The sequence below is a fragment of the Phoca vitulina genome, unplaced genomic scaffold (assembly GCF_004348235.1).
Source record: "Phoca vitulina isolate PV1807 unplaced genomic scaffold, GSC_HSeal_1.0 scaffold18, whole genome shotgun sequence".
NCBI lineage: Eukaryota > Metazoa > Chordata > Mammalia > Carnivora > Phocidae > Phoca > Phoca vitulina.
In genome coordinates, this window is record NW_022589721.1 from 18358693 (window position 1) to 18372847 (window position 14155).

Below are 14155 nucleotides of genomic sequence, written 5' to 3' on the forward strand. Positions count from 1 at the left end.
GCTTAACCAGCTGAGCCACCCAGGCACCCCACCTCTTGTACATTCTAACAAACATGATCATCCTATCTAGATTGTTTTGTGGAATCATTTTCTTACCTCATTAAAAATGCATGCAGTATTTTAAAATCAGCATGTAATACTCCACTCTGTAGGTGTTGGCAGTACCATAATTATTAAACCTATCAGTGGACTTTAAACTGTCTCCAGTTTTTGGTTATAGACCCTGCTGTCACAGAAATTCTGAAAAACTAAATGTTTATACTCATCTGTGATTGCTTCCCTTGGACTCCATCCATTCTCCTCTTCTCTCTTCCCAGGTCCATCTTCTTACAGTCTCTTCTGTCTGTTGAACCCCTTCCCCCGCCAATGAAGCCCCTTCCTTACAATGTTATCGCCACCTCCCTGACCACCTCCCTCTTCACTGCTAAATCCTGACAGCTTCCAACAGCAGATTCTGATTCTTGCTCCCCCCCACTCCTACTCCTCTAAGGTCCTTAGTAACCTCTGATTGTTGAAACCCTCTTTGTACTTTTCATTCTACCTCTCAGTAGCATTTAGTACTTTGCATTAGGGCAGGACCTTAGTTTTCATACTCTTCTCTCTCTTGGTTCTCCTCCTACCTCTCTGACTGCTTCTTACTAGGCTCTCTCCTGGGTTATTTGAGTGGTCCCTAGACTTTTGGATTTTTCACTCAGTTAAAAAGAAAAAGTAGAGAACAACCCACATGGGTTGTCAGCTTTTAATTTTGCTAAATGACATTGGAAAAAACAGTAGAATTTCATTTCACGAAGTGAGTTTTTTTTAACATAAAGAAACTTAGAAGGATATAATACTCAATTAAAAGGTAGTACTTTAAATTTAGGTTTATGAAAACCTCATTTCATCATCCTTTTTTTTCCTCATTTCACTGAAGACCAGTGAAAAGTTGATCATTAACTAATGCCAGACTTTAGACTGGTATTTGGAAACTACTGCTCTCTCCCCAGGGGTTTCTCTCTCTTCGCTCTGTTTTCAGTTTTGACCTACTTTGTGTCTTAATGCTTCCCAGATTTACATCTTGCTTTCGGACTATTCTCCTCAGTTTCATCTTTCTGGAGGAAAAAATTCTGATCATGAAAGTAAAACTTGCCTACCATAGCAAATTTGGAAACACAGGAAAATGTAAAGAGAACATAAAAATCACTAATAATTCTATGACCCAGTGATAATTGTCATGATGTTTTTGGTATTTGCCAGCTGTTTTCTGTGTTTCTCTCTCACACATGCATGCACACACCTCAGGATCAGTTTTAAAAATCAAATTCGTGATCACTTCTTCCCACACTGCTGGATCTGTTTCTCCTCATGTACTTCTTAAATCAGTTACTAGTATCGCCATCTCATTAGATAACTAAGCTAGAACCACTGAAGACTTATGTCATCCTTTATTTCAACACATCTATTTGATCACAAAGTCCTTTGAATTTCTCCCTCATAGCTCTTGAATTTGTTTCTTTCTCCATTGTCACATTTTTTGTTTAGACCTTCCTTATCTCCTCCCTGGATTATCACAGCAACAAATAAATCAGTTGTCTAATCTCTTCCTTCTTCCCAATGTATCCACCATGTACCTTCAAAGTGCTCGCTCTAAAATACACACCAGATATGATACTCTTCTACACAAAACTATGCCTCCCAAGAGAAAGCCCAAACTCCCTATTGTCACATTGAAAGCTGTTCTTAAGCCCTTTTTCATTTGGCCTCATCTCCTCATGTGTCGATGATATTCATGTTACTAATGAGTTCCATTGTGCGTTTTATCAACTAGCCAACTAAGCTTTTACTTTTGTAGTGTAGTGTAATGAAGGTGTCTCATAAAAACCTAGCCATCGATCGAATCCATTCTTGGATGACATAGAGTGTTTTACCTGTGTAACTTTTACTCTTTACCACAGTTACCAAGGAGCTCGTTAGCTGGATGAGAGGCCATGAGTCATCAGTGTTTTCGATCTCTGTGCATGCCTCAGGGAGATACGCCATTACTACTTCTTCCGACACGGCCCAGCTATGGGACTTGGATACCTTTCAGAGGAAAAGAAAGCTGAATATTCTACAGTCTGTGGGTATCCAAAAGGTCAGTGGAGGTGGGGCGCATCTTGGTCTGTTGTGCTTCTCAGACCAGTTTCTTGGTCAGCAGGATTTATAGATGATAGAAGAGTAGTGAATGATTCACTTTGTCCGACAAACTGTGTTCTCCTAACGCAGCCACACGCAAAGCCGAGTGGCTCACGGGATTGAAGATGTTGCCTGTGGCTACAGTTTATAACTTACTGAGTTTTTGTCTTAAAAAATTTCAAACATAAATTTGTAAGAATTTCACAGTGAACCCATGTACACCATTAGATTCTACCATTAACATGTTCCTATATTATCCTTTACTGTACTTATGTCCCTATACTGTATTATGGATCTATCCATTTTCTGTCCATTTATTCTTTTTCTTTTTCATTTTAAGTGAATTGTGATGTCAGTATACTTGCCCATAAATACTTAAGCCTGAATTTAATCGACTAGGGCTCAGTATTTGTTGATGTGAAATTTATATATAATGAAATGCACAAATCTTAAGTATTCATTTGTTAAGTTTTGTCAAATACATACACTTTTGTAACCTGTGCGGACCTATTACTACCATCATCCCAGAAAGTTCTCTTCTATCCCTTCCCAGGGAAGCACTGTCCTGATGTTTTTCTACCGTAGATTAGTTTTGTCCTAAAATTTCAAATAAATAGAGCTGGTCAGTAATGGTATGTGTAAAGCTTTTCTCCTTCCGTGTGATGGTTTTGAGATTCATCCATGTTTTTGGACATAGCAGTAGTTCATTCCTTTTTATTGTTGATCAGTATTCCATTGTATACATATTTCACTTCTTAAAAAATACACACTTCTATTGCTTTTAAGGCTTAATTTTTTTTTTTCCATTTGATTAGCCTAATACTATTTTTGGGATTGTCTGAGTCTCCCGTGTGATTCATTCTATTGCTTCAGGTTATATTATACGCGCAGTATTGCTTTTAATATCTTGGTCATTAACGTGAACAGCTAGCAGTGCATGTCAACCAGAAATTTATTTTGTAGTCTCTATGGAAATCTCAGAGTTCTTTAGATTGCCTTTAATAATTTAAAAAAGATAAAAGTTGTAGCCAGCTTATTCTTCAGGGGGTTAGGCCAAATATCTTAGTAGGTCTTTTCTTCTTTAATTGCTTCAGCACTAAATTGAATTCTAAATTCCAAAGAAGAGCACATTGGGAATTGAACCCACAATGGAAATAGAGTTATGAAACAGTGACACAAAAACCATCTGTTCTTTTTACCATGAAATTAAAATTAGTAGATGCTGGATCGTTGCCAATTCTAACCTTGCTTGGTCATTTAGACATTTTAGTTTAAAAGATAGGACTCTAAATGTTAGCAATATGAGAATAAAAGTTAGAAAATATATGTATCATATGCAGTATGCATATAGGTATATTGTTCTAAAATAATAGAACATCATAGTCTCTATATTACCTGCAAACTTTTTCTCAAAGGACCAGATAGTAAATATTCTTGGTTTTGCAGACTAAGAGCAAAATTGAGGATGTTATGTATATACTTATTTAACCATCTACAATGAAATAATTTTAAAGTGTAAAAACCATTCTTAGCTCCTGGGCTATACAAGGACTGAAGGGGCCAGATTGTTGCCATTCCTAGCTTATTCTATTGAAAATAAGAAGTAATTGTAAACTAATCTTATTCTTATCAAGTTTTTGCTAAATCTATGTTTTTCTTCCAGTTTCTGATTCTATATTTTAAAGAGAACTTTTGTGACTTTTTGTGTGTGTGATACATGGTGACAAATGATGCCGCGAGTCTCATTTTATGATGGCTCCTTTTAATCTACAATAGTCTTCTGCTGGGGCACTGGGGTGGCTCAGTCGTTTAAGCGTCCGACTCTTGATTTTGGCCTAGGTCATGATCTCAGGGTGGTGAGATCAAGCCCTACTTTGGGCTCTGCCCTCAGTGGTGAGTCTGCCTAAGATTCTCTGCCGCCCTATCCCTCTGCCTCCCCCCTCGCCCCCCAAACACGTGCCCTCTCTCTCTCTCTCTCTCTCTCAAATAAATAAAGCTTTAAAAATAAAATAGCCTTCTACCATTTTTCCCATGACATTATTATTTATTCATTTATTTATCTTGAGAGCAATCAGGCCAGTTGTCCTGGAAAATGCCCCAAATTCTGAATTTGTCTTACTGATCATCATTATGTCATTTAACTTATTCTTTCATTTGTATTTCTAGTAAAGCCAGAAGTTAAGTCTAAAGTTTCCAGTAGATTCCCGTTCCGCACTGTCGACGAGCTCTTCGCCTGATGTGTAGGAGGCAGATGTAGCCTCACGGGTCTCAGGCCTCAGGACGGAGTGTGATAGCTGATCCCTGGCACCTGCCCGCTAGCACCTGAGCTAGTGCTCAGAACCGGCTCAGCAGCAGCCGCTGCTACTTCTGCTGTGGTCCGCTGTTCTTATCTGTTACCTGGTTCTACTGTGGGATTATCTCAGTGCACTTAGTTATCTTTTTAAAAAGCTGTAAGGTAACTGTTCTGTCTCTTTTGAACTACATGAAATAGATGAATAATACCTCATTAGCAATTCAGAAACCCAAAAGTTTTCAAATAACTCACTTGGTGGCAAAATCCGATCCTGCCTGAACTCATTTGGCAGCAAAACCTGAACTGAACTGACAGGAGGCTGAAATGTTAATATGTTTGAGTCATAGAGTGTTGCTCCGGGTCACGCAGGGGTTCTACATACTGTTACAGAATATACATCATATTACCTTTCTCAGATCGGAAGTAATTCTGAATTCTGGAACACATCTAACACCAAGGGTTTCGGAAAAATAACTGTGGACCTTTGATTTCAAAATGTTTTTCTTTTTTTTTTTTTTAAGATTTTATTTATTTCAAGAGCGAGAGAGCACATGCGTGAGCAGGGGGAGGGGCAGAGGGAGAGAGAATCTCAAGCAGACTCCCCGCTGAGCATGGAGCCCAGTGCAGGGCTCAATCTCACCACCCTGAGATCATGGCCTGAGCCAAAATCAAGAGTCAGGCGCTTAAGCAACTGAACCACCCAAGCGCCCCTGATTTCAAAAATGTTTTTAAAGAACCTATCATTCCAACATTTTTCCACGGTTTTTGTACCTGGTAATAGGAATAATCAATACCAATAGCAATAGATACCAATTGTTGAATATTTACTATGTACCTAACATTTTGTTTAGTTATTTTTAAACTTAAATAATCCTAAAAGTAGATACTACTCTTATTTTACAAATGGGGAATCTGAAGTTGAGAAATATTAAGTAATGTGCCCAGTGTCACATAGCTTTCCAAAGATTTGTGGTTTGAATCTAAGCCTGTCTTATTCCGGAGTCACTCCATTATACCATACTGCCTCTTGGGTAAGCCAGTTACACCTCTTCATATTAGTAAATTTTGATTATTTTGTTGATGTTTGAGGTAGAATATTTAAATTAAATATTTAGTTTGGGATTTTTGAATAAATCCTAGGGTATCTGATTACTATGGTTCAATATGTATTGGAAAAGGTTTAGTGATGGATATGAGATAACATTTAACAAAGAATGTGTTACTAAACTTAATTTAGTCTTTGTATACAGTGGGTGCTCACTAAATTTCTGCTGAATTGTGCATTTGACTTAACTTGCTCTTTATGACCGTACTGAACTCTCAACCTGAAAAGGTATATTGTTCTAAAATAATAGAACATCATAGTCTCTACATTACCTGCAAACTTTTTCTCAAAGGACCAGATAGTAAATATTCTTGGTTTTGCAGACTAAGAGCAAAATTGAGGATATTATGTATATACTTATTTAACCATCTACAGTGAAATAATTTTAAAGTGTAAAAACCATTCTTAGCTCCTGGGCTATGCAAGGACTCACATCCCTCTCAAAGTGAGTTGGAAAGCCTAGGATTTTCGTATTTTATGAGGAAAAACTGCAGCCCTACCCTTTTACCCAACCCTTCAAAAAGTATATTTTGTTAGTGCTTTTAAATTTTTTTCTAAGCTTTTTATGATTGTCAAGAGATGACACTATCTAAATAATGACATGATTCATTAGGAACAATTTTATAATCATTAAAATCTGCAATTAAAATCACAAATCTAGTAATGAATAATCATGTAGGCAATAATCTATCACAGCTATTCCCCTAAAATAGCAGTTGGTGTTCATTAACTTTTAAGCTTTTGCTTCTCCCAGTAGGAATAAACTTTATTACTTTTCTAGAAAAATATTGCTAATTATAATAAAAATCTTAAGTCACTTTTTTCAACATTGGCTTTCAAACAGTGTTTCAGTGCATTGATTATAGATCACAGTGTATTTATCGCATATTCTTTCAATAAGACTTTTCTATTATAAATCTTCCTGAATCTGTTGGCAGTCTACCAGAGATTGTCTTTGACAAAGTGAGCCAAGGACAAAAGCGAGGGTTGAATCAAGCAAGGACAGCAGTCAAATTAGCATTTTTTATTGTGTCTTATTAGCATTAACACTGAGTAGATTGTTTTAATTAACCAGTAAGTCCCATCATGCATTATGTATGTGTGTATGCATGCATTGTGGTTTTTTAGCACTATTTACTATTTTAAAAGATACTGTTGTATGTATATGAGAAAAGTAGTTCGTGATAATAGCCTTCAACTATTGTTATAAAAATTAAAGGTTTCTTGGGGTGCCTGGGTGGCTCAGTCGGTTGAGCATCCAACTCTTGATTTCGGCTCAGGGCTGTGAGATGGAGCCCTGTGTCGGGCCCGCGCTGGGCATGGAGCCTGATTAAGATTTTCTCTCCCTCTGCCCCTCCCTCCACCTCTAAGGAAAAAAAAAAACAAAACTATTAAAAATAATTACGAGTTTCAATTCCTGTGAAGTTTTTATAGTAATATCATTAACTATTAGAATCATTTCTTAACTGTATATATACATAGTAGGCTAAGTGACAACACAAATTAGATGCAAGGTTGCAGAAGTATTTCATTTAGGTGCCTTATTGATTCATTATGTTTGTAACGCTGGAGAAAGCCGCGGTAGATTTGGTGTTGAGCCTGATTTTCCCCTGGCCATTTTCGGTCTGCCCCCTCTCATTACTGTGCTGACAGCCTCCAGATTGTAAATACTCCAGAGACATTCCAGTGTTCGAGATGTTGAACACTTCATCCCCAAAGAATGTAGCATTTCAGAGAAAACAGGCCTCCTTCTGACACTAGTAAATGGTGAAGGTGTGTGACCAATCGGGTCGGAATAAGAGGCTGCAAGTTGTTCAAGGTGTTCTGCCTCCTCAGTGAGTCCCTGTTCCTCTCCAACACAAGACCAACTCATATATTCTTAAAAAAATAATAAAGCTTGTAAAGACAAACTGGGGGGACAAGGACGAAATATGTTCAAATATAAAGTATTACAGTAAGCTGTTTTGCAGTTAAGAAGGCTATTCTCAATGGGAATCAAAGAATAAAGAGCTGGAGATGTAACTAAGGATTTAACCATGTGAAATGTCCCAGGCTATTTGGGGAGATTATTTTGAGAGGATGGGCAGGAATATGGTGTTCCTAGGGCATAGGTTTCTTCCATTTTCTTTCCTTCTTTCTTTTTCCTTCCCTCCCTCCCTTTGTGTGCTTTACAGAAATGACACACAAAATCATACTGGAGGCCATCGAAATTCTTACGAGAAAATGGTGAATTTTAACTAAAACTTTGTATTATCAAAAGTCAGCATTGTGTAGAGCTTATGTAATAGAAAAACAGAAAGTGGTATTTCCAACTTTGATATCAGGTTCAGTCACAATTGTCCATTGCACAAAGTGAGTCACTAATAAAACATCATAAATAATGCTCAACAAACTTTTGTATACATTTATCTTAAAGCACTTTGCTGATTTTTTTCTTCCAAAGGATTAGCTCTTAGAAGCAGATTGACTAGTTCAGAAGAGTTATGTATTTGCAAGGCTGTTGAGATACATTGTATAGTATCTGTAACCAGTTTTTATTACCAGCATCCCAGTAGGACAATGCCCGTGTCCTACACTCTCACCAACATTTAATATTTGTAATCTTTATGAGTAGTTAGTATTTCATGTCATGTTTATAGTAGTAAGTAGTTTATAGAGTACATATGTTAGCGTATGTATAGCTTGTGTATGTATTTATGTATGTTATTTTTAAAGTCAATTTGATACACATAAAATGCTATCAATATTTACGCTTGAATCTTCTATAAGGTTAAATATTTTAAAATTGTTACTTTGTATTTTATGAATTGCCTAGTCATTTTAGTCCCCGATTTTTTTTTTAAGATTTTTTATTTTATTTATTTGAGAGAGAGAGAATGAGAGAGAGAAAGAGAGAGAGCATGAGAGAGGGGGAGGGTCAGAGGGAGGAGCAGACTCCCCGCCGAGCAGGGAGCCCGATATGGGACTCGATCCCAGGACTCCAGGATCATGACCTGAGCCGAAGGCAGTCGCTTAACCAACTGAGCCACCCAGGCGCCCGGCTTTCAGGTTATTTTAGAAACTTACTGTTTTTATACCTCATTCTTCATTGGGGCATGCATTCTCTCTCTCATCAGTCTTTTTTTAAGTTTTATTTAAGTAATCTCTACATCCCACATGGGGCTTGAACTTATGATCCAAAGATCGAATCGCACCCTCCTCCGACTGAGCCACCCAGGTGCCCCCCCCAGTTTTTTTATTTAAAGGGTTTTACCTTTTCCTTTCAGTTTTATAATAGTATATGAGATATCAGTATTATCCCGTCGTATGTCATAAATGTATATTTTTTCCAGTTTAAGAAAAAGTAGTTTTTTAAAACAAAAATTGACAACTTGTGGGTCGCCTGGGTGGCTCAGTCATTAAGCGTCTGCCTTCGGCTGGGGTCAGGATCCCAGGGTCCTGGGATCAAGCCCCACATCGGGCTCCCTGCTCTGCGGGAAGCCTGCTTCTCCCTCTCCCACTCCCGTTGCTTGTGTTCCCTCTCTCACTGTGTTTCTCTCTGTCAAATAAATAAATAAAATCTTTAAAAAAAAAATTGACAACTTGTATAATTTTAAATATAAAGAGGGCTATGGGCTATATGAACAATAACTGTTTTTCTTCCTCTTTAGGTTTTCTTTTTACCATTAAGTAATACCATCCTCAGCTGTTTTAAAGATAATTCCATCTTTGCCTGGGAATGTGATACTCTTTCTTGCAGATATCAATTACCAGCTCCACCTGAAAGTTCTAGTATATTATACAAAGTATTTGCCGTGACCAGGTAATGTGCATTTCACTTTTTTTTTTAAAGTTTATTTATTTATTTTTAAGTAATCCCTATACTCAGTGTGGGGCTCAAACTCATGACCCTCAGATCAAGAGTCATACACTCCTCCAACTGAGCCAGCCAGGCACCCCAAATGTACATTTAAAAAAATTTTTATTTTATTTAAATTCAGTTAACATGTAGTGTATTATTAGTTTCAGAGGTAGAGTTCAGTGATTTATCAGTTGCATATAACACCCAGGGCTCATCACATCACGTGCCCTCCTTAATACCCATCATCCAGTTACCCCACACCCCCGCCCACCTCCCCTCCAGCAACCCTCACTTTGTTTCCTAGAGTTAAGAGTCTCTTATGGTTTGTCTCCCTCTCTGATCCAAATGTACATTTTTAAAATACTGAGAATTTAAGAAATCTAGCTTCTAGGAAAATTTTACAAATTTTCATTATCTCACTGTCACATGAGAAAATTTTCCTTCAAACTTATATATGTTCTGTAGAACTTTTTAACTTATTTCAAATGTACGCAAAAATATAAAAATACAGGAAACCCTAATTATAGCGTTCTCATTAGCTGTAATAACTTATAGCCACTTTTATTTTATCTATAACTCAACCTGTTACTACCTCCTACTACCTACTGCGTTGCCCTAAAGCAAAGCCCAAGCAGGATCGTTTCATCCATAAATATTTCAGTGTGTATCTCTGAAGGAAAGGGTCCTTTTTGGAACATAACCATAGTACTATTGTCACTTTTCTTTTTCAAGTTTTTATTTAAATTCCAGTTCATTAACCCTTTTATCACACTTTTTAAAAATGAATAATTTCTGGGGCACCTGGGTGGTTCAGTCAGTTAAGCATCTGCCTCTGGCTCAGGTCACGATCCCAGGGTCCTGGGATCGAGCCCTGCGTCGGGCTCCCTGCTCCGCGGGAGAGTCTGCTTCTCTCCCTCCCTCTGCCCCTCCCTCTGCTCATGCTCTCTCTCTCGTTCACTGTCTCTCAAATAAATAAATCTTTTTAAAAAAATGAATAATTTCTTAATATTGTCAAATATCTAGTCTTTGTTCAAATCAGGAACCAAACAAGGTTCACATAGTGTCTTGGATGATATATCCCTTTTTTAATGTTTTCCTTACAATTTATTTGTTAAGGAACTGGTCATTTGTCCTATAGCACTCTCTGTATTTCAGGTTTTGCTTTTTGCATCCCTGCGTTGGTGTTTAGTATGATCCTCTTTTGTCTGTGTTTCTTGTATACTGGTCATACCTATATTTCCTGTAAATTGGAGGCTTGGTCTGATTCAGATTTGATTTGGGGTCAGGAAGACATGATAATGATAGGTGGTTTGTGTACTTTCATCCAACGAACACTTCTCTTGTGATATTAGTGGCCATCGATGATCATGACCTAGAACGAGTATTGCATTAGAGGTTAGCAAAATGGTGCTATGCTAATTCTGTCATTCCTTTTTCCCTTATTTACTAGAAACCTTCTATAGAAAGGAACTTCTTCTCATCAACTCTCTGGTTACTAGTTAGTTACAAAGGAAAGGCAGGATAAATGCTTGATTTCCCTGTCTTTAAAAAAAAAAAATTTTTTTTTAAAGTAGGCTCCATGCCCAGCATGGAGCCCAATGTGGGGCTCAGTCTCACAACCTTGAGATCAAGAGTCAGACTAAGTTTAACCAACTGAGCCACCCAAGCGCCCCTCAAAATTTTTTTATGAAAAATAATGGGTTGGTTTATTAGCATCTTTCAGAGGTGGTCAATGAAGGCTTTGCCTTTAATCTTTGTGAATGAATGATTTAAACATAGTCGACATGATTTAATCCATTGACATTATTCTTAGTGATGCTCCAGTTCTCTCATCTTTGACCACTGGGATCCTTTCAAGTTGGCTCTGAGCCCCTTTGATAAAACTCCAGTTGTCTGTTTTGAATGTTGTCATTCTTTCTCATCTGACGAGATATTCCAGGCTTATCTTACACATTTTCTGTCCCAAACCTGGAATCGGCCATTTTTCTAAAGCGCCTGGGTTCGTTTTAGTGGGTAATGATATTTCAGAACCTAACCTGGATGCTAGGGGTATTCCTTGTGACTGATTCGGTAATTGTCTCTAGGCCTTTTCAGTGGAAGAGCTAGAAAATATATGTTATTTCCTTATTTTCTCTCACCCTCTTCTAAGCCATGAATAAATCCCATCAGTTGCACCAAATGAGATCTTGACTTGGTCTGATCTTGTGCATTGTCACGGCTATTACCCTACTCCAACTACCCTGGTCTCTTTCAGACTCCTGTAATAGTCTCCTTGTTTTCAATTTCATTTCATTTCATTTCCTTTTTTTTTTTTTTTTTAAGATTTTATTTATTTAGAGAGAGAGAGAACATGAGCGGGGAGGAGAGGGAGAAGCAGGCTCCCCGATGAGTAGGGAGCCCAATGTGGGACTCAATCCCAGGACCCTGGGATCATGACCTGAGCCGAAGGCAGACGCTTAGCTGACTGAGCAACCCAGGTGCCCCTCAATTCCATTTCCTAAAGTCAGTCTCTACATAGCAGATAGAGTGGGGGGTTTTTGTTTTTGTTTTTGTTTTTTTAATTTTTTTTTTTTTTTTTTAAGATTTTATTTATTTGACAGAGAGAGAGAGAGACAGCTAGAGAGGGAACACAAACGGGGGGAGTGGGAAAGGGAGAAGCAGGCTTCCTGCCGAGCAGGGAGCCCGATGCGGGCCTCGATCCCAGGACCCTGGGATCATGACCTGAGCCGAAGGCAGACGCTTAACGACTGAGCCACCCAGGCGCCCCTTTTTAATTTTTTTTTTAAGTAGGCTCCATGCCCAGTGTGGAGCCCAATGCGGGGCTTGAACTCAGGACCCTGAGGTCAAGACCTGAGCTGAGCTGACTGAGCCACCCAGGCGCCCTGATAGAGTGGTCTTTTTAAGTCATAAGTCAAATCATGACACTTCCCTATTGAACTCCCTTGAAAGGCTTTCCCTTGTATTTAGAATAAAACCCAAACTCCCCATAATATCCTTGAGGCCTCTGTCATCTGGCCTCAGTTTTCCTGTCTTTCCTCCTGTTTCCTTTTCCTTTAACACAATTCCAGCCACGCTTGAGTGTGACTTCTCTCTCTTCCTTAGGTGGCTAACCTTATTCCTTTCTGAACACTCACGTGTCGGGACCAGTCTGGAATATCAACCAGCATGGAATTCTTCCTCCGAATCATCCCTTAACTGGCTCATTCACATTTTTTAGGGAGCAGACCTTCCTCCTTTCCCAACTCTATAACTCCCATCTCATTTTATAGTTCTTTATAGAACTATCGTCAGCTGAGATCAAGTTCATTTTTTTGCTTCCCTTCCTCTAGACTAAAAAATCCCACAAGAGCAGGGATCCCACCTGCCTTGTTCACCATTGTGTCCTTGGTGCTTGAGATGATGCCTGGCTTAGAATAGACACTTTACAAGTCCTTGGTGAATGAATGAGCAACAGCATTGCAAGTTAATACAGCTTATTCTTCTTGTACCTTATAAAAGTAGCTTGCTTTGAGCAGGAAAAAAAAGTTGGAGTTTTTGGGTTTTTCATGATTCGGTGCTGTACCAATTCAGTATAGTCCTGTGTGAAATATAGGAAGTTGGATTGAGATTATGCTATAAAAGATAAATATTACTCAGAAATCCTCAATCAAGTCCTCAAACAAGTACTTGTTAAGCTGGTGTCTTAGTACAATAGGTAAAAAATATATATATGCTGTAAACCTGAGCTTTCCTGTATGGGACTATTTAGTAAAAATTAAATGAAATTATTTTATTTCCTCAGAAGCATTAGCCACATTTCAAGTTCTCAGTCACATGTGGCCAGTAGTGAGCATATTGGGCAGCACAGATAGAGAACATTTCTATCCTGTTGGATCATATTGGACAGTACCGCTGTAAACAGTCCACTTAGTTGTACTTTCTCACCTTTTGTTCTGCAGAGATGGTCGAATCCTGGCCGCTGGAGGCAAATCAAATCATCTTCACTTGTGGTGCTTGGAAGCTAAACAGCTATTCAGAATTATTCAGATGCCTACGAAAGTTCGAGCCATCCGCCACCTAGACTTTCTCCCTGATAGTTTTGATGCTGGTTCCAATCAGGTTAGTAATATAAAGGTAGGACATTGTACAATTTCTGAACCATCTTTGCTCTTGTACTGTGATTATTACAAGGACCTGAAATTGCTAAGATTATGAAGAGTCTAAAATTGAAAAAAATTTACAATATTAGGTTCTGTATATTACTGACAACCCTTTTTCTAAAATCAATATACTTTAAATTTATGTCATGCTTTATGGTTTACAGGGTGCTTTAGCGTGTTATTTTTTATTTGCGTATAGGGAAGGTATTCTCACCATTACATAGACTGACATTAAAGCTTAGAATCATTAAGTGACTTGTCAACATTCCTATTAATTGTAAGGATTAAAGGGGGGAGTAGGATTAAAGTTTTCTCTATGTTGTACTGTTTTATCTACCATAACTTGTTGCCTGAGTTTTATGAATGTTTTCTTTGTATGTTTTCTTTGTATCTTGCCTTAGTTTACAAAATATTCCCCCCTCTACATACTATTTTGTAAAAATTTTCTTTGCTTATGTATTTTATTCATTTTATTCATTTTTTTAAAGTAGACTCCATGCCCAGCGTAGGGCTTGAACTCATGACCCTGAGATCAAGAGTCACATTCTCTATGGATTGAACCAGCCAGGCACCCTCACACCATTTTTCTTTTTAATAGTTGAGTAGTCAAACCTTAACTTTCT

At 38.0% G+C, this 14155-nt stretch overlaps 1 protein-coding gene across 3 annotated transcripts in view; it reads left to right on the top strand.

Moving 5' to 3' along the window:
* The window catches only part of TBC1D31 (TBC1 domain family member 31), a 67545-nt gene that overhangs the window by 10037 nt on the left and 43353 nt on the right, over window positions 1-14155 (top strand). For all 3 annotated transcript variants that reach the window (XM_032415607.1, XM_032415604.1, XM_032415605.1), the window contains 3 exons: window positions 1935-2113; window positions 9203-9354; window positions 13332-13491. In XM_032415607.1, the coding sequence (XP_032271498.1) occupies window positions 1935-2113; window positions 9203-9354; window positions 13332-13491 (491 nt within the window). The remainder of the gene's footprint in view (window positions 1-1934; window positions 2114-9202; window positions 9355-13331; window positions 13492-14155) is intronic.